This window comes from Oculina patagonica, chromosome 11 (assembly GCF_052425735.1).
Source record: "Oculina patagonica isolate OP01 chromosome 11, crgOcupat, whole genome shotgun sequence".
NCBI lineage: Eukaryota > Metazoa > Cnidaria > Anthozoa > Scleractinia > Oculinidae > Oculina > Oculina patagonica.
Genome location: NC_135768.1, coordinates 9,957,651 through 9,980,093, shown reverse-complemented (window position 1 = coordinate 9,980,093; position 22,443 = coordinate 9,957,651). Strand labels below are relative to the sequence as shown.

At 32.1% G+C, this 22,443-nt stretch overlaps 1 protein-coding gene across 2 annotated transcripts in view; it reads right to left on the bottom strand.

The window, feature by feature from the left end:
• The window catches only part of LOC144630233 (uncharacterized), a 28,135-nt gene extending 9,919 nt beyond the window's left edge, over positions 1 to 18,216 (bottom strand). Inside the window, exon 1 of one of the 2 annotated variants that reach the window (XM_078488564.1) lies at positions 18,188 to 18,216. Coding sequence is in view for 1 of the 2 variants with exons in the window: in XM_078488563.1 (XP_078344689.1) it covers positions 17,093 to 17,222 (130 nt within the window). In the remaining variant the exon portion in view is untranslated. Of the gene's footprint in view, positions 1 to 17,092; positions 17,516 to 18,187 lie in introns of those variants that run through there. The other variant, XM_078488563.1, reaches the window with a different exon arrangement.
• Positions 18,217 to 22,443: the final 4,227 nt, after the last annotated feature.

Genomic DNA, 22,443 nt, shown 5'->3' with positions numbered 1-22,443 from the left:
GTGCGTTTAAAATGAACGTCTTATATTACATTTTCAATATAATATTTTTGTATTTTTATCAGATTTTTGAACATGTTTTTATGTAGGATCATATTTGATATAATACCGAGATCAGTACAAATGTTAACTAATCTATTTGATTGTTCCTTTTCACTTAATTGTAAGAAAAGTGTATTGTCTTTAATGCAATGTTTTTCTATGATATTCATCATCTCAACGAATTTTTCTTTGATGTAATTTGATGTCATTATAATATTTATTATACATTATTTTTTATATCTCTTTTATAGTGCGTTTAAAACAAACCTCGTTGACATAATGAAAATCAAAACCTAAGATTATAACCTAGGATAAACAGATGAGTTTGTCTTTAATATCCATAAGGATATGTTTCTATACAGCTATCCGATATGTGTTTTATTGCGCGCTTGTCATATCCAAAGCTGTATACCTTTTCCTCATATTTGTTAACAATTTGTTTATTCTGTCTGGTTATCTTATTTTCATTTAATAATGTGAGTTCTTTAAAATCGCCCTTAACCATCTTAATCATATTTGTGTGATTTAGTATTTGTGAATTTTCATGATTAAGGGAAAAACCTTTAATAACACATTTCTGTTTATTATCGCCATATATGAAACTGTAGTTTTTAGGCCCACCGCTTACGAAGGTACCTTTTATAACATCACCGTCTAACTCATCTGTTAAATCGCCTAGCATATCGCCTGTTTCTATTGTCTTACCATTCTGGGATTCGATATACACAATACTATCTGTATCAAAATATAATACCTGTTTATCTAAATAGTCTAGTTTTTCATATAACATTAGTCGAGCTGAGCTAGTTGTAAAGCATGCAATGTATATATTCGTATTATAGCTGTTATCAACAAACTGATTTTTGTAAGTGTAGCTCATTTGAACCATTTCTTCATTTATGAAATTCATGTTTAAATTATCTATTGTGTCGTCGAGAAGTACTTGATAAAATTCATTTATGTCAGTTACGTATTTACATTGATTCATGTTATTTCGTTGCCCAAATTTTCCCCAAAGACTGTTTAAACACATCTTTGCAATGGCTCGTAAGCCTGAATTTTCATTTAATTCACCTAAATCAATATCTAAATTCTTTTTGACTTTATTTCTGAAATTCATCTCGTCATTGTTATTTTTAAAATTATATTTCGTTGATTCAAGTTTGAGTTTCATAAATTTTTTTATATATCCCTTGAATAGTTCGTCGGATGAGTTTTCAAAATGCCAAACTTCATATATTTTTGTAATTTTATAGCCTTTTTTAATGGCCTTATTTAGTTCATCTGTTGTCCATGTACCAATAAATGCTCGTTCATTTTCACTATGTTGGCATCTTTCTTGTTGCTTTGTTTTTGCACATGATATACACAGAGGGAACATTAGCTTTTCAGCTTTTTCGCATTGGATTTTCACTGGTAAAACAGGATGATATAACCCTTTTGGTGGTAAAATTTTACATTTTATTAGTCCATACCATTTTTTATCGTATTTTTCTGGTGATATAATTTTTATAGGGTGTCCAATGGGGTATTTTTTATAGAACTGAACAGTGGGATATAAGGAGCAAAAATCTACGTATTTTCCGTATTCATCATCTTTGAATTTATAAAGTAGCTTTGTGCTATTAGTTCTACCTCCGAAGAATGAATCTCTTGGATTTAATGGAGCGACGACTTCTCTATTCCAATCATTTTTATAATATTTTTGGAAACATTTATCATTTTTTAATTTACATTCCCACATTTCAATAAGATTGTAACCAGCAGATGTTATTTTGTTATTTTTAGCTTGTGTTTTATTATACAAAGTCCCCATATCACATTGGTTCTTAGTGTTGATAACATCAGGTTTGTAACAATCTTGGCAGCCGTGCCAGAAACAGCCTTGAAATTCATAAATAGTATTTGTAGATGCACAAAAACCATCTACTTTTAATTTGTTATTGTTGCATTTGATAACTTTTTCACCACCTTCCAAGGCATGTTGAATTTTAATTTTATTTTTCTCAGCAATGTAATCAAGCCATGCAATACTGACTGCACTATGGTTTTCTGTTTGAACAACGTTATCAACTACAGCTATGGTATTTTTAGGCATATAATTACCTCTATAAATAGCCATACAAACACCAGCTATTGTGATGTATTTTAGTGGATCAATATTTTCTTCATTTATAAAATCTTGTCTAAATTTTAGCATGCATCGCCTCAATATATCAACATCCGAACGACAGTATTCAACTATCTCTTTTTTGAAATCGAAAACATAATTTTCATTAACACGATCGTCATACCATTGTAAAAATTTCTGTCTATCTTCTGTTTTCATTTGATTATAGCCATAATGTTTTTTGGAAGGCATCTCTCCTATATACTTTTGATTACAAACTTTGTTGAAATAATGTGGAAAATATCCTTTTTTCAACTCGTTTAAACCAAACGTTTTAGGAAACGATGATAACGATTGTTGAATGAAATTTAAGCTGTCGATTATTTTGATTCTTAATTGTGAAATTTCCATCATCATAATTTTTGCACCATTGTAAATACAATAAGGTTTGAAACCATTATCTATACACCATTTTAGTATAAAATGACTGTCATACCCTTTGCTATTATGAGCCAAAAGTGTATATCCTTTATATTTTTCATTGACGATTTTATTACAAAAACTATTAATATCATTGAAGATTAATTCATTACCATCGAAATCATGACAGATAGCTAAATTGACTTCGTGTATTCCAGTGTTTTGGGTACATTCGAAATCAAAAAATAAATATTTTTCATTATACGTTTTACATGACTGGCAATAATCTTTTTTGAGAATGTTTTTATTTAATCGGCATGGTTTTTTGCTATTTTTGATGCAATTTCCACCCATAACTTTTATCTTTTTCATGAAACATTCATGTTTGCTTTCACAATATTTATTACAATTATTACACATTTTGAAACCGCATTTATGTATTTTAATATATGGTTTTAGTATGATTTGATTGCATTTTAAACATTTAGCTACACTGCTACATACTGAATCATCACTATCTTTTTTCGATCGGTTACTAGTATGGTTTTTGAAGCAAGTATTACCATGAAAAACACGATTGCATTGATTACATGTAACGTCTTTACCATTACATTTATTTCCATCTGGAAAATATTTGAAACAAGATAGACATTTTTGGGGGCATTTGTGTTTATCACGTTTCGTGTAAGCTTTTTTGCAAGAATGGCAGTAATATGCTACATCTAAAAAGGCTGTCATTGATTTTATGACATCAAAATGATTCCGTGTTTTGTATAAATAAATTTTATCCGTTTTACCATTATTGGATGTATATATGATTTCATTGAACTGCTCAGAATCGATAATGTTAATCTCAATATCTAAATGTGATGCAAAGCTATTTACATCTTCTAAAGTATTGCCATACTCGTTAATTTCAACATTTGCATTATTATGAAGTTCTTTTGCTTGAATTTCTTGTAGTTTTCGGCTTTTATTGAACCCATCTTTCAACTGAGTTGTGGTGTAATTTTCAGGATGTAGATTAGCATAAGCTGTTACAATGGCCCTTGCTAAACATATTGTGTCATTATTTTTTATTGTGATAATGCATTGCTTTCTATTCACTGTTTGTTTTGATAAATATAACCGTCCTTTTCCTGCCGGTATTTTAACAGATTGAATAATTATTTTGCAATTTTCTAAATCTATTTCTTTATACTCCAACGTATTGATTACATCTGAAAGTTGATTTAACTTGAAATCAGAAACTTTTAACAATTTTGTTGAGATAGGGTGATCTAATTCATCATTTGAAATTATCAATCTGAATCTATCATTTCCTTTTAACTGCCTTTTCTTTATTGTCATTTCAACCATTTTTTCAAAGACACTGAAAACATCATTTTTATTGTTTATAACATTTTTTCGGACATTTATTTTAAATTCGTTGGTATAAGCATTGAATTTTTTATTTGCTGTATTTCCGATTTCGGTTATTTTGAATAGAGGCTGGTCATTGGATGTTGTATCAAAAATGCTGTCATCGAAATTAAATTCATTTGAGAGCTTATTTTTTGACTGCTTAATCTGTATTAATTTTTTGTGCTTTCGTTTGATTTGATCTTCAATATTTTTATTATGAGTTTTTCTAATTGAATCTTCCATTTGACTGAGTTGTGCATCACGTATTATACTATCGTTTTTGTCCCGTATAGCCTTATCCAAAGTCTTATCGTTTCGATATTTATGTACTTTGTTAATCACTGCTTGTCTAGTACTCTTTTTCACCAAATTCATCCATGAAAAACCCATTTTTTTAGCATCAGCTAGGTAATCATTGGATAATTGTTTGATAAAGCTTATTGTTTTAGTTTTTGGTTTGGGTTTGGGTTTGTTTGTTGGTTTCTTTATTGGTTCAACTATTGGTTTGTTTTGGGGTTTTGGTTTGGTTACGAGTTTGTGTTCAGCCTTTGTCATGCTATCAATCAACACTAAATTACCAATACTGTTATTATTTTTGTCACTATTTTCATTTACAACGACTTTATCATCAGGAATTTCGTTATAAAATGTTCTAAATATAAAGTCTTTCACTAATATCTTTTTCTTGAGATTATAAGGGTTGTCATAGTCTTTTTCTGCGATATATATATAAGGATATCCATCTTTATCAATAGCCGGTTTAACTACTTTCATTTTTGGAATATTGAGTATATCTCCATCCGAAGTAGCACCAAGAGTGTTATCAACACTATTTATAAAAAATTGTTTATTGTTATGATCAATGGTATTTTGTTCCATATTATAATTAGAGATATTATTTTTAATAGCGTTTTTAGATGTGATCTCATCTTGAGTTTTTAGCGGGTTTTTAAAATTTTTTTTTTCCATTTTTTATACTATATGAAATTATTATTTCTTTAAGTGTCTTATAGTAAAATTATTTTTTTTTTATTTTTTTAATTTCATGTTTTTGAATAACTAGATATATTTATATATTTAGTCATTGTTAAAGTGCATGAAAGTGTTTTATTGTGTATTGTTATTATCAATTATTTCAAATCTATCATCATCTTCTATTGCTTTGATAACAGCATTTTTGATATGTTTTTTTGACTTCAAATGTGTCCATTTAGCTGCTAATGAACTATCGTAATTACATATATCGCATTTCCATCGTTTATTTAACATATACTTAGTCTTTGAATTTTTGATAGCGTTTATTCTATCAGCGTCGTTATCATACTTTAAATTTCTTCCCATTTTCTCTTATTATACTATAAATGATATTTCTTTATATCTTTTACTATAAATATATTGTGCGTTTAAACAGATAATTATTTTCTTTAATATATATATAGAATGACTGATATAACATTAAATATCAAACACCTTTTAGAATCTGATCAAAGCTCGAATGATATAGCCTTCATTAATAAAATGTATTGTATTCAGAGCATCCTTAAAACAAATATTTGTATTATTAAAATGCTATCTGAAATATCAAATGAAGACAAAAATCATGTACGTTTAGAGTGTATATCTAAAAACCAGAAAAAACGTGGAAGGCCTCGTAAGGATCAACATTAAATACATAATTATTCAGTTTACGGTTTTAGCCATAAGTTATAAATGATTAATGAGTAAAAGATGGTTCCACAATGTTTTTAATGACGTGATTTCTATTGACCAATCATATTTCAACAAGTAAAAAGTTTTTTATTTATAAACTTTTTGAGTAAAGTTTACTCAAAAAGTTTACTCTAAAATTTACTGCCAAAAACAGCTGTGCCGTGAAGTTATGTGTGTTATATATATATAATGGTTTGTAATTCTGAAATCCACGATGAATTAAAAATTTTAAAAGAACCTATATGCCCTTTATGCGATCAACTATTGATAGAAGGTAACAAGGATGCTGAGCCATGCTGTAGTAAGCAGGATATAGAAAATATAAATGGTATGGATGTCTGTCTAAATTGCGGTTTGGTTCATAGTTATGATTATGTCAGTGAGTACATTGATTTTTATGAGAATATGTATAGAATACGGCGAAAATCGGTATATCATCGGAAGTACCATATTGAAAATATGCTAAATAGTATATGCTATGGAAATAGGGTACAATTGACTCGTGATCAAAGGAATCGGATTTATAAAGTGTTTGATATTATCGAATCCGCTATTCCTGTTGTAAACAAAGGTAGAAAAAGACTCATATCAACCAAATTCATAATTAAACAGCTTTTTTTGATGATGAATCTACCTTGTGAATTTATCAAAATTAGCACAAACAAGAAAACGTTAGCCTTTTATCAATTGTATTGGAATGAGATTTTGTCTTTAAATTTTGGCGAAATAAATGGGATCATCCAATAAATTTCTTATCATATTTTCGTAGGTACTTGTCGATTATCGGACCGGTATCCGTCACATAATCGTCAATGTTCTTCATTGAAATTATGACGCTAGACGGATTGTAATCACCGCATCTCATCGTGTTTTTAATTGAGTTGAGTAAATGCTGGTAGCTCTGATATGCATATGTACTATTTTGAATTTTTAAATCGAGATTTTGGTGATGCATCCAGCCTTGTATTAAAAGCGCTATTGTACTAATTGCAACCAAACTAACACCTCCTGTAGCAATACTTGATGCAAGGGAGCCGGATGCAAAGAGAATAGACAAAGAGTTACCCAGTAATTTCCATTTTTTGAAACGTTTAACAGCCTGCTTGTAAGCCCAACATTTTCGATGATATGTTTGATAATAAGCTTTCAATTCTATAATTTGGTCTTCAGTAAGTTCGCTTGATATATGGTTCCATGTAAATATGCATTTTCGATGTTCAGTCATATATATTAGTTATATATGATTTTTTTGTTTTATCATTTTGTCATTTTAGCATTGCGCTTGTTCTTTATTGTGTAATACAGCTTCCTTATGTTTTGAATTAATCTCTCAATAGAATCAATAATATTGCTAACCAATTTCACTGTTTTCATATAATTTAATTAGATAAAATCGTTGGAGTTAGATAATTTATTCGAAGAATACACCCTTTGTTTTATCTAAAAATTGGATTTTATGAAATATGGGCCCATTTATCGGGTATGTATTTTTACTAAAACCGATTCTTTGTATATAGTAACCTGAAGAAATTTGGAGGCTAGATGCGTTCAGCGTATACCCCGAGAAAATTTTATCGAGACTAATACCATTGTTACAAATACCGATCCGAAATTGACTCCCTATTTTAGTATACCAGAGATTCAAATATTTACCTATATAAGCAGATCTAATTTCCTCATAAGATACATCTAAATCATAATCGATTGATAACTGATTAGACTCTATTTTGAACCATGGGTAATGAAAACTACTCCCATTATTGAAGTTTATTTTAATTCTTTTATTATCACCGGTCTTATAGTCATATTTTAATGCCATATATATAGTCCAGTCATCGGATCCAGTTATATTTTCATTTAAATTAATTTCGAAACCACTCATAAAGCCCTTTTTTGGTTCAAATTCTGTTAACAATTTAGTAGTTTGAAAAACGAGATTACTACCTAAGCCAGAAACAACAGCGCCGTTGCTATCTGCCATGATGAAATTTGATGGATCTAATAAATCAAAAAAGTATTCAAACACTTCATTATAATAACTTTTGGGTTGGAGTGATAATATTTTTGTTTCAAGATAGGCCTTAAGATTATCATTGAAGCTATTCAGTTGTTTATAATTGACGGCTTGGCTATCACTATTTCCCTCTTCAATACCATAAATAGCTTTATTATCCATATTGATCGCTGTGTTGAAATTAATTTGGTCATTAGCTATATAATATATTTGATCATAAATACTTGGTTCGACATTGGATTGATGACCAGATATTCCATAAACAGTAAAATATGTCTGTAGTTTAGGGGCATAAGAGCTTCCTGTTTTATTTTTCATGACTAAATCGAGATACAAGTAATTGTTTCCGATGCTTTGACTTTTTGTGAATTGGCATATCAATCTGACATATTTTTGTGTTTTGAACGTTTTTCTGCTAACGTTATGAATAGTTTCTATGGATGATGTGCCATATATTTCCAAACTGTCAGGGTCAATATCATCACTAACCCACATAATCTCAAGAACAGCAGTATATTGATCATTGGTCAATAAATACAGATTTAGTCCAATTCTTGAACTGTAATAGCCTTTAGAACTGTCAAGCAATAATTTCATGTCAACAACCTTTTTATTTACCTTATGTGGTGAATTTTGAAAGGTTACAACATTCACCAATTCGACATCATCTTCTTCACTCACTTGTGCATTGGGATCATCCATTATATATTTGAATTTATTTTCACCATTAGCTGATTGAACATGACTTTCACCAACATGATCAAGCATGTATTTTTTGTTTACAGCGTCTGTATCATTGGTTGGGGTTTTTAGATGGGTTATATTATACCCACCCATATGGAGATTTGCCTGCATCATGTTACTACCGTGAATATTGAGCCTATTTTGTATGCTCTGAGCTAAGCCATTACCAACGGATTTAGTTAGAAAAGTACTGTCTACATATACCTTCGAAGCCTTACTCTGAATACTGTTAGATAAAATAGCTCCGGTATTTTTGGTTAAATATGTATTATCAGTGTATGATTTGTCTGCTTTAAGCGCGTCTCTGGAGTCAATATATTCTTTATTCATTACGTTAGACATATTGCTATAGCCTTGATCGAAATTCGGGACATTTATTATGCTGTTAAACGTTTGTTCGTTATTGGTACTAAGATCGGCTTTATCAGTGAGTTTGTTGTTTAGTTCAGTTTTGACTTTATTGTCTTCCAATTTTACGTATTCAACATTCGGTATTGATAAGTCGTTATACAACCCATCATAGTAAGCTTCAGTGTTCTGAAGTGAAAGTCCAACACAATCAAAAGTAGTTTCATCTCTATTTTTTTTTAAACAAAATTGATTAAGATATCTCTTATTAATAGCACTACTCAAGTCTTTTGCATATGAATCATAATCAGCATCCACTGCAACGTCATCTTGTGTCTTTAACCCGAATATTTTCTTTTTGTCCATATAATAGTTACCATGGCTAGTCAATTTAAAACCAATTGCAGGTTTTGTACTTTGAGAATATTTAGTTGATATAAAATCATTTTCGTCATTAATGTAACCCATCTATGTTAATATATTAGATTATAATATAGATTCGTCAAAATTCTTTTTTACGGTATTTTTTTGTTTGTCAAGAAATAAAAACTCATATTTTTTGAGTTTATCAAACAAATTCGGTGATATCAGATTTTCTCTAGCAATCATCTGGAGGTTATTTTTTGTCGTGGGTGGATATAGAATCATATGAGAGCAATTTAACCGAATTTTTTGCGGAACATCATAGTAGCTTTGACTCAGATATATAGGGCTAATCTTATGATGTCGACCATCAGTAAAATGGTTAGCTATTTTATCTTGAATTTTATTGTTTGAATTCATCATATCGTCAAAAATAACAACTTTTCTGTTATCATCTTGATACTCATTTGTATTTTTTATATCATCTTCACCACCAACTTCGAGCACATCATAACCTACAAAACCAGATATTTCCTGCATTAACTTTATAAGATCTTGAATTTTATCTTGATGCTGATTATGGGTAAAAATAAATATTTTATCATAAAAGACAAGCGGTTTTCTCAACATGAACATCATTAGGTTTGATTTACCGCAATTGCTACTACCCGCTACGAGCATTCTATAATCTTCGCTTATAAAATCGCATAACTTTCTCTCGGGCTTATTTGATGATTTTCTGTCATAATTTGGTATCTTCATTTATATTATTTAATTATATAATATGAAAGACTTCTGGAAGACTGATGAAAGACTGATGAAAGACTGATGAAAGACCGATGAAAGACTTCTGGAAGACTGATGAAAGACTGATGAAAGATTGATAATAATCTACACTAATATATATAAATGAGTCTATTAGCTTGGCAAAAAATTGCTAATCAAAAAGAAGAAGTTGAAAATCAAATCAAGAATATTAATAATCAAATAATGTCTTCAAAATTGGCAGATGAATTAGGACAAATCAAATTTACAAAAATGTTTAAACCAGTAACATCTCGTCTCGATACACAAATTGAAGCAACTAAAAAGTTGAATAATAAAGGGTTAAAAGAGCTTGACCCTCTTCCAGAATTTCCAATTGATGAAGATGTGGATGAAGATGAAATGCCAAATTATCCACCCCCGCCACCAATTAATGAAACTCAAACAGAAGATGAAGATGAATATGAAATGCCCGATTTTGATCCACCGCCACCCATTGATGAAGCTCAAACAGAAGATGAAGATGAAATGCCTGATTTTGATTTACCACCCTCAATAGAACGAAAGAGAAAAGAATGGACACCTAGCTCTTTCAAAAAGGCTGATCAAAAGAAATTAGATAATGAACGCAAATATCTAGCTGAAGAAAGGCGTCGCGTCAACGTTTTATTAGGGAAGCTCTCAAAAAGTGGTGAAAATTTTATCAAATCAGGTAAATATGAAGGAAAGTCATATGATGAGCTGTCGGGACTATCCGAAGATTTTACAAAAAAAATTGATAGAATCGAAGATCAGCTGTTACTGACTAGACAAAAAAAGCAAAGAATGGAATACAACAAAGTTCCTTTCTCAGCTTCGGATTTACAGGAAAAATCAAAAAAATTAAAAAAGACCCCCCGTAAAACTAAATATAAGAAAAAACCAGCTATAGAAAAAGCATTATTTGATAAGATAGAGGGTATTAGGAGGGAGACAGCGCCTGATTCTGATAGAGAAGAAGATGAGTGGGAAGGCAGTGGTCTAGCCCATAATTATAAGGCTATTTATTACAGAGACCCTGAAAAACTTATTGAAAAATTGGATATAATTTGTGGAAGCATATCCGCTGGAAATACGAGTTATGAATTAAAAAACCAAGGTATTACAATAATAGATGAACTGTTAAGAGTGAAAAGAATTACAAAGCGTCTTTATGAAAAAATTTATAACAACTATTTTATCTAATTTAAATATATATAATGGAGAAGCATTTGATACTTAGTTCATTCAGGGCGAAAAGACAAGCCAATAATTATAATCAGAAAGCACATGATTTCACTATTTATCTTGAACAGCCACTTTTCTTGGATCAAAATAAAAATTATGAAATGGCACTGGATGAGATTATAACGATGACATATAGTTGGTACAATATCGCATCCTCATTCACTAATACTAAAATAAGATATCGAAAAACCGTTGGTAGTGATACAAGTTTTAAAAATATTGAATTTCCTAATGGAATGTATTCATATACAGACATTGATACTTTTTTAAAAAATACAACTGGTAAAGATGGTGATAATTATCCATTTTCAGTTACGTTTGATTTATCATTATTTAGAACAATAATAACCATAAAGCCAAATTATGAATTAGATCTATCTGTATCAGACTTTAATTTGATTCTGGGTTTTGAAAAGAAAATTTTAACTTCAGGGAGTAATATAAGTGACAAAATACCTGATTTAACAAGGAGCGTTGATATGATATGTATTCATTGCGATTTGACTAACAGATCCTTGACAGATGAATCCAGAGATGTATTATTTTGTTTTAGTATCATTGCACAAGGCATTCGTAGATCATTCCCTTTCACTCTTCAACCAAGACGACTAAAATTTTCACCAATTAATAAAAATAGTATTGATTCAATCAGACTATATATAACCGATTCGTATAATCGTCCCATTGATTTAAATGAAATCGATACGGCGTTTCATATCGTTATCAAAGAGGTGAATTAATCTAAACTAATAATATAAAATGAATCGAGTATACGAATGGTCAAAATTTTATAACCCTAAAAAAGGTTTATATCAATATCGCCATAAAGGATCAGGTTTAATAACTAATGATTTATCAAATATCGGACAATATTCTAAAAAAATGATAAAAGATATCAATAAATCACCAATAATCAAAGCACAAAAGAAAAGTTTAAAAACCGTGTTAAATAGAAGTGAAAAAGCTGGGGATCTTATTTTGAAACGATTAGCACAATTGAAGTAAATTATCTAATCTAATAATATAAATGAGTTTCAGAAGCATAGAAAATGTTGAAAAAGTTGATTATCTCAGATTCAATCTGCAAACACCCATTATTCAGCCGGCAAATGGCTTATATCAGGAAAAAACAGGGTATATATTCAATATGACTGATCGTTCTTCTTGGTTCGATTGGTATAACGGATACTTTATCGTCAAATACAAACTTCAAAAAAAGGCTGATGGTACAGCTATCGATGCCAATGCTCTAGAAACACCTGTGCTAACGTCAACGATAAATGATAGTTCCAGTATTATAAATCACATTATGATAACTTCAGGAGGTAAAATACGATATGTGGTTCTAGATTTTCAGTTATGGTTACCACGTTTGAACTTTACATCAGCAGGACAAAAATTAGTGAATAGTAGTTTTTTAACAGCAACAAAATGGACATATTTAAGAGAATTTATTAAACATTCATCACCAACAACTGCTATTTCTGGGATATATCAAATTACACCAGCTATTAAAAATGCAAAACATGTTTTTGTATATCTGCAAAGAAACAAGTCAAATAATGAATTAGAAAATCCCTTTATTTTTGATACTTTTAAAATAAATGCGGGTAATAATGCATGTACACTATCTACCTGTCGATTGCAACTTGGGAATTCATATTTTACTCCAGAACTAGAGTATGATTGTGATTTTAAACCAAGATTATATAATGACATTCAAGAATATGCATTCAGAACCAACGACTACAATACAGGAACTCAGTTAAATTTACAAAATTATTCTGAATTATTTCCTGTTATCTATTTCGATTTAAGAAATCATAAGGAATCGGTTACTGATGATCCAAAACAGTTATTGTTTCATTACAGATTGAATGTACAAGCTACTGACGATTATATGATATACGCTGTAGTTCTTTATGAAGAAAAAATTGTAATTGACAAAATTGGGAATGAACTTATTTTTATGTAATATTTAATCTAACACTATTATATATAGAGCAAGACTATGAGCACAAAATATATTTCAACATATATTCCTTTAACAGAAGGCCAAATGAAAAAGCTAGCCAGAGCAATCAAAAATTCAAGTGAAGTGAGTTTATTGATTGATAAGCATCAGATCAAAAAGAAGGGTAATACTGAGTTATACCTTACAAAAAGACAAATAACACGGCATAATAAAGTAAAAAGTGAGGGTAAAGGCATTACATTGAGTTTATCTAAAACACAAATAAGTAAAATGCGAAAGGTGATTGGAAAAGGAATTCAAGTCACTCCCCCTCAAGGAGGGACAGGAATGCAAATAGAATACCCTTATTATTCACCACAAATCATTAGGAAACAAAGATCAAAAAACGGTGGCAAAATTAAACTACCAAATAAGAAAGATGCATTATCTTATAGGAGTCCTCCAATTATTGGTTCGTGGGCTGAATATGATAAATTTCTTAAAGGCGGATTGGTGCTTCCAAAAAAAAAGATCTTAAAACCAAAAAGAAAGTAAGAAAGCCAACATTCCATAAGAATATACCGATGAGTAATTTTGATCTAATAAAATGGTGCAGATATTTAAGCATCCCAATCAGTGATGTTTTGTCAAGGGATGAAAGAGTACCACATAACCATAGACAAGCATTATTTATTTACAATCTTGAACCATCTTATATGAGCGGTAGCCATTGGGTTGCAACTTATGTAAAAGATAAGGTAATCAATTATTTTGATAGTTTTGGTATGCCTCCATTTCAAGAAATAGTCGATCACGCAAAAAAGAAGAATTTAACATTGATACATCAAAACAATCAGATACAGAATATAAATACAACCACATGCGGATACTTCTCTTTATACTTTCTTAACGAAATGAATAAGGGGAATTCGTATTATAATTTATTAGAAGTGTTTGACATATATGACACAATGAATAATGAAAAATTCATTCAACATTATTTCAAAAATATGTAACGTAATATATATACAATGACTAAATCGTATTGTGTACGTGAAAAAATAAAAACTAATTCAGTTCCTAATTCTGAAAAATATATGAGAACAAAAAACAATCGTTTAATACTCAAATCGAAATGCGTTTCTTGTGGTATTACTAAAACTCGTTTTGTGAGTGAGAAAAAAGGACGAGGAGTTGGACAAACCATTAACAAAAAGATTGGTGATAAAATTCCATTTTTTCAACAGGCTCAAGACTTAGCATCGGGTATCATGTCAGTTACGGGAGCTGATAAAGATCTATTTAAAAAATATTGGCGCGGTGACTTTGCTAAAGGTATATTTAATAAAAAAAGCGGGATTCAGACATCTAATTTTTGGAAGCCTGCTAGTGCATATAAAAATGAAAATCTCGATCCCAAATGCAATTTCAGTGAGTATAAAAATGGAAAATGGATAAATCATTATTGCGATTAAATATCTAATCAATATATATAATGTGCCAATCGTATTGTCTATCGTGTAAAAAACAAACCAAATCATTAAACTCTAAAAAGGTAAAAGCTAAAAATGGTCGGCTTCTGGAAAAATCAGTTTGTCAAATATGCAGGAAGAAAAAAAGCAAATTTATTAAAGGAGGCGCTCTTGATATACATAAATTGATTGGGAAATTGCCAAAACCAAAAGCCGGCTGGGTACCCCATGGCTATGCCTTTTTGGGTCCTTATAATCCTCTCGAAAAACAAGTGAAATATGATCCAAATACAGGTGAAATACTTCAAATATTTCAAAAACCGACAGGCAGAACGGATGAAATAGCGATGAGGCATGATATTGCATACAGCGTTTGTGGAAATAAAGCAAAATCTAAACAACTAAGTTGCAAGCATAAAGCTGACCAAAAAATGATCCAAGAGCTCGACTCTACCCCTTATTCTCAACGTCAATGGGGTCATACTATCGCTCGTAATGTAATTGCAACCAAGGCTAAAATAGGGCTCGGTGTTAAAAAGCCAAAAAACGGAAAACGGCGTTGAGTAAAAATGATTGGTCTCAACAATTAGCCGATGAGTTACATAAACCAATCAGACGAAAATTTAAAACTAGAAGAGTAATATCAAATGGAATTGACGACATATGGTCTGCTGATTTAGTTTTTATGGATAAACTTTCAAAATGGAATAAAGGTTATAAATATCTATTGACAATAATTGACGTATTCAGTAAATTCGCTTGGGCTATACAATTGAAAGATAAGAAAGGTGCATCAATAACTAACGCTTTCAACAATATTGTCATTAATGACAAGCGTAAACCTGAATATCTCTGGGTCGATAAGGGATCTGAATTTTATAACAAAACATTCAAGGAATGGCTAAAGCAAAATGATATTAACATGTATTCCACTTTTAATGAAGGTAAAGCTGTTGTTATTGAGAGATTTAATAGAACTTTGAAAAATAAAATGTACAAACAGTTTACTATTCAAGGTAATACACAGTATCTTGAAATACTTCCAAAAATAGTAAAAGAATATAATAATACAAAACATAGCTCTATCAAAATGACACCCATAGAAGCTTCAAAGAAAAAGAATGAAGGAACTGTATACTTTAACCTATACGGTGATATGGAGCCATTATCAGCTAAACCAAAATTTAAGGTTGGTGACAAGGTCCGAATATCTAAGTATAAACGAATTGTTTTCGATAAGGGTTATACACCGAATTGGAGTGAAGAAATGTTCGTAATTACTAAGATCCAACATACTAATCCCATTACATACAAATTGAAAGACCTCAGAAATGAGGAAATACAAGGTAGCTTTTATGAACCTGAATTATTAAAAGCAAAACAGGATGTATTCAGAATTGATAAAGTCATTCGGAGGGATTATAAGAAGAAACAAGCTTTAGTCAAATGGAAGGGTTATAGTAATGATTTCAATAGTTGGATTTCATTCAAGGATTTACAACAAATTTAAACGCACTATAAAACATCACATAAGAAAATAAAAATATATAAAGTATTTGTATAAATGGTTAGATTTCAAAGATATTTTTGTGAAAAAGATAGACAGGATGCTATTAGGAGAAGCAAGACTCGTTACATGCGGTATAAATCATGGATATGTGATATATGTAATGGATATGACTACAGATTGGCAGGTAAATGGAGACATCTTTTAACACAAAAACATATCAACAATAGCATTATCCATGACATGGATACTGACAATAGATCATAGGTATTAGGATCAGGGGTGTTATGCTGTATAGAAACATATCCTTATGGATATTAAAGACAAACTCATCTGTTTATCCTAGGTTTTGATTTTCATTATGTCAACGAGGTTTGTTTTAAACGCACTAAGATGCAAGATTTTTAAAAAAGAGTATAAGAAGTTTTTTTTAAATATTGTCAAAAATAATCAAAGATTATTTTTATCATTTAATCAAGGTTTAGTTTATAGATTTGGCTTCAAGGTTTGGTTTCCATTTTTTGACCTTGGGTTGACCTAGGGTTGATTCTGAGATTTGATTTAAGTTTAGGTTTTTCACTTTGGCTTCAGATTTAGTTTTTCAGATTTAGTTTTTCAGATTTGGCTTCAGTTTTGGTTTCAGATTTGGCTTCAGTTTTGGTTTCAGATTTGGCTTCAGTTTTTGGAATCCAGTGCTGATAGTAGTTATGTACTAAATCTCTAAGGCAAAAAATTTTTTGCCTCAGAGTGTAGTACATTACTACTGTTAATGTTTTTGAATTTTCTTATAACTATAGGCAAGATTCAAAATTTTGAGTAAAAAAAATCGTCATCCTCCCCTGCTGAAAACGATAAAAATAGTGTGATAAAAATTAAAACAAACTTTATGAAGTTTGCTTCTAAACACTAACGCTCTATTAAGTAATAACAAAACTTAAATTATCGCGAATTTCTTAAGTAATCCATCATTTCCTACCTTTTTCCAAAACAGGTATTAAACGAGGTCGATTCCTGAGTCTTTCTTTCTTTTTTGTCTGAAATAAAAGTTTAAATGCGGAACACGAAACTACCGTACTGCCGCCCACCACTGTTTCTGCGTCATTCATATTAGGTTTCTCTTGACATTTAATTTTTAGTCAATCAATCAAGTTAATAAAGTTCAGAAAGGATCTCAATATCCTTGTAATCTGCCACCCACCTAAAAAGTCAGCATAGCAGAAAGAATCAGTCTGCAATGTGGTCCAAAACGAACAATTCCCTACGCAACTTTGATCTTTCAAATTAGTTTTAATGCAAGTGAAAACGCTCAGCTGTGGAAAGGCGATTATTTATAAACGAGGTCGTTTATGTGTTTTTCCTTTTTTAACAAAGCCAACGAAAAAATTATTGTTAAGCGAAAACTTCAATCTCATTGCACTTTTTCGTTTAAGATACGACCAAAAAAGTTGATTTGAACTTGTTAAAGTGTGCGCTTTTAAAAGAAATAATGCATTTGTCAAAATTAATTGGAAGACATCGTCAGGCATTAATATTTATTCCTTACATACAGAAGGAAAAATCTTCATTTTGAAGTTTGCATATAGTTCACGGGTATGTTGCATAATTTTTTTAAAGGGACATGGTCAGATTTGTCACGATATTTTAAATCGTTTTTCCGATCACGTCCAAATTGAAGGAAACCTCAGAATAATAGTTGTGTAATGTAGGAAAACAACAAAGGAGTAATCAAAACCCGAAAATAACCATGGATGGTTTCGTCTGACGAAGATTAAGACGGATTACGACTGACAAACTTGAAAAAACCTGCCAGTTTTTTCAAAATGAGTTGTCCGTGACTGAGCTCCTTTAAGGTCATTTTATAGGTGACTTCGTTTTCAGTTAGCAAAACTGTATTCACTTTTTTTTACAGCCGTTTTGTTAAGCTGCAATAAAGCCTGAAACAACGAGTTTATCAAACTCCCGACGCAAATTTGTTCAGGCGCATTAGCTTACTTGTTAACTGTTTTCGATAAGAGGTTATACTTCTTAATAAAAGAACTCTCGTGAATAAAATTAATGAAAAACTATAAACCTTTTACCGACGGTGACAAAGATTCCTTGATGACTCTCGTAATGCGAGTGCAAGAGGCTCCTGAGAAAGAACCGTAAAAATTAATATCTTTAAAATAATGATCCATGACTCTATGAAGAAATAACATGCAGTCGAATTTCTAAAGTAATCTTTCATTTCTTACCTATTTCCGAATCAGGAATTAAACTAGCCCGACTCCCGATACCTTCTTTCTTTTGACGGCTTGGATAATTGTTTACAAAGGGAACTCGAAATTAACGTACTGCTACCCGCCACTGTTTCCTGCATCATTATTATTAGCAGTTTCTCCTGACATTTAATTTTCTGTCAATTAATCAACTGACTAAAGTCTAAAATAGGATCTCAAATTTCCCGCCATCTGCCACTCGCTAAAAAGTCAGCTTAGCAGAAATAATCTGCAATGTACTCCAGAACAAAGAATTCCCCACGTAGTTTCCATCTAGCACACAAGTTTTAATGCAATTGAAAATACTCAGCTGTAGAAAGGCGACTATTTGTATAATTCTCTGGTTAATCTTCATTCATTTGACCTCATTTCCGAGACAGAAAAACCCGAGGAAAAATATGCTAAACAAAGCGATTTTAAAATTAGTGTACTGCTACTCAAATTCATTTAATTTTGTTCCGATCAATTTATATTTGCGTGACTTCTGTTTTAGCTGTCTACCTTTGAATAAAGAAGAAAAGGAGAATTGGTAAACAAAACATCAGCGTTCTGTTTTTGTTCGAGCTGATTCAATTACGTTTTAGTGATATTTTGGCTGTTGTATTGCTCTTCAGAAAGTTGAATTAACTGAGAGTATTGCAGATGACATCTTTTTAAAATTATTTACCATTGTAAAAAATAGTGTACAGAAAAGAGAAGATTTTTTGCTTCCAAGTTTCTATATGTGTTCGGACAGTATCCAGTATTTGGAATGAAATTTAATAAGGTCTTGGAAATTAACGTTCCACTTAAATAATGTCGCAGAAATAAACGCTCGCAAAAATTAACGCGACCTAAATTAACGCGAATTTTGAGAATTCGCGTTAATTTCATAAGGTAAGCACGGAGGTCGTAATGCCTTTGGACTAACACGTATATATCTTTGAAATATTATTATATAGAAATGCGATATTTTGTATGTTAGTGCAAGAAGTCATTTCTGGTCAGTTTTCCGCGTGCCCAATTGAAACGCAATTAAGGCGCGATCTTGTTGGTGTTTAATTTCAGTGTTTTGAAACAGGGCAGCTGAAAATTGCGCACTTAAGACACCCCTCTGTAACAGACCCAATGGAACCCGACCCATTTTTTAGTCTCCCCAGTACCCAGCGAATATTTTGATTTTACCTGGCTATTTTTATGCTTCCCCAGTGAATGTGCGGTGTGAATTTTACATACCCAGCATAATTTTGCAAACAATCAAAAAAAATAATAAAAATAATAATAATACAACAACGGCTACTGCAAAAGTCGAAATCCGAAACATTTCATTTTTATGAGCATTTGTTAATGCCAAAAAGACCTTCCAGTCGGTTAACCAATTCCGGTCAAGGGAACCCAGGAAATGGCATTTTAGAGAGTCCAATTTGAAAAATTTCCCGGGGGAGCATGCCCCCGGAACCCCCTTCGCGGCTCACGCCCATTAGTTAAACCTTTAAATCCGGTACTTTAAAGAATTTAAAATGTTATCGAAAACCCTAACTGCTGATCCGAAAAAAATGTCACTTTTAGTAAAACACAGCATGTATGGCGACATGATAATCTGATAAGTAGCCTGGGTGAGACACAGTGTGACCCCCCCCCCCCCCCCCCTCCCCATTTGAAAAAACCTTGCTACGCCTCTGCACTCATACGACTCAACAGATTTTTCTTTGCTTGTCATCTTGGCAAGAGATGAAGTTGTGGAAAGAATGTTGAAATTAAGGCGTATCTAATGCAGTAACTAAGACAGTTCCTTCAGTTTAGCCACTATAAAGCAGCCACTTTTGGGAAGGGGATAATGTAAAAACAATAAAAAACCCCTCATTTTTGACAACTGGCCCTTTTTTTTCGAATACACCTATTAAAAGACCCAGCCGAAGATAAGCTGACCCAGTGCGAAATTGGCCAACCCAGTGACGTTTTCTCCAAAAACCCGGTGAGGATAAAGACTCCACTGGGTCGGTTACAGAGGTGTGTCTAAAGCAGTTCGCACGTCAATAACGTGCACTTAAATTGGGCTCCTTTCCTTGTTGTTGTTGTTGTTGTTCCTCCTTGTTGTTGTTGTTGTTGTCCTTTCTACTGATGGATTTCGATTCATCACTGATGTTTTTCGCAAAAGAACTTCTTTACAGACTTCGAATATATGAACGTTTTTGTTTCAATGAATTGATAATTGGACCACACGTCGTGCAGTTCAGGATTTAATCTAAACAACAATATTTTTTGTTTCTGACTGGTTCTCCTACTGCTTATTTGTTGCGATCACGTGGGCGACCAATTACATGTGTCCAACTTGAACTCTTTCAAATTAATGTACCTACGCCATACAGACGACAATTACATGCACTCAGTTGGGTTGTTTTTGCTGTTGATCTACTGTTGGTGAAACTTAATGAATATCAAACGCATTTGTTTGTTTTTCTTACTAAATTAATACCCGCATTTCGTAATAAAAAATAAAACTGAGCGGAGTACATACAACAAAAATTCATACTGGATAACATAAATTATGACGTCAAACTCGCAAAGACTTCTGGTAGTAGTAGTAAAGCGTGGGACTTTAGCGCAAAAAAAGCAAAAACCGTAATATAAGCAGTAGCAAGAGCAGTAGCAGTAGCAGCAGCAACAGCGGTGGTGGCAGCAGCAGCAGCAGCAGTAGCCGTAGCAGTAGCAGCAGCAGCAGCAGCAGCAGCAGTAGCAGTGGCAGTAGCAGCAGCAGCAGTGGCAGTAGCAGTAGCGGTAGCAGTAGCAGTAGCAGTAGCAGTAGCAGTAGTAGTAGCAGTAGCAGTAGCAGTAGTAGTAGCAGTAGCAGTAGCAGTAGTAGTAGCAGTAGCAGCAACAACAGCAGTAGCAGTAGCAGTAGTAGTGGTAGTGGTAGTGGTAGTGGTAGTGGTAGTGGTAGTGGTAGTGGTAGTGGTAGTGGTAGTGGTAGTGGTAGTGGTAGTGGTAGTGGTAGTGGTAGTGGTAGTAGTAGTAGTAGTAGTAGTAGTAGTGGCAGTGGCAGTGGCAGTGGCAGTAGCAGTAGCAGTCTGTCTTTCAAACGTTTATCTCTCCCGAGTTTCACATAATTTCGCATGCGCAAATAATTTATTCCGCTACTCTGTAAAAGGTCCTAAAAAAATTGTTCGAGTTTTTTGACTGACGAGCGTGCACGTGATTTTTTTTGTGAAACAGCGACTGACGGTTTACCAAAACGATTTTATTTATAAAGAATGATGAGGAGAAAAGTGCATGAAATAAACAAAATATACTTCTTTTGCAGCGTTGATCATGTAAAACTGAAAAATACAACAAACCAGCGCCTCGTGGGAATTCGCATTCTATTTTTTCTTAAAAAAAATTATTCAACTTTTAGAACTTTGGATCCGTTTCGATTGATCAAAAGATAGGAAAAGTCGACTTTGATTGTAACTTTTCACTTGCAAGAGACTTCTGAAGGGAAACATGTCAAAGCGTACGAGACAGGCGCGCGGTTATTACGCATCGTTATTCGAGGCACGCGACAAAAGCAGGGGGGGAAGAAACGAGGTCTGGGACCGAGTAGCGATGCTCTCACAACTTGCAACGCGATCAATTCACGATGTAGTCAGCGGTTTTTGTACGATGCAACAGGCAATCTGTTCCCGCGAAATGGAAGCTATGGCAATCACGACTACCATGCCGTGGAATAACTTATTATAAAGGGATTCAATTCTCTTAACTAAAAATCTAAAAGCAGTGTTTTCATCCGAAAATTTCGTCATCGTCGTGTAGTTTTAAGAACGCAGAATTTTGTGATACCGTGCTACTTTTCAGTGCTGAAATGCAAATGTTTGTACCACGATTTTCAACTGGCCCACATGGGGATTGTAAATGAGGTAAAACAAAGAACGACCAAGTCAACAAACAACCTCGAAACAATAGAGCAAGAACAATAGCTCCGACCGGCGCGGGAATATTCGTTTTCATTACCATTTCTGTGATGGTTTTATTTCATAACAAACACCACATATTTACACCAAGAACCCTTCCGGAGAAATTTCGCTGCTTTAAAGACAAAACTTAGAAAGCC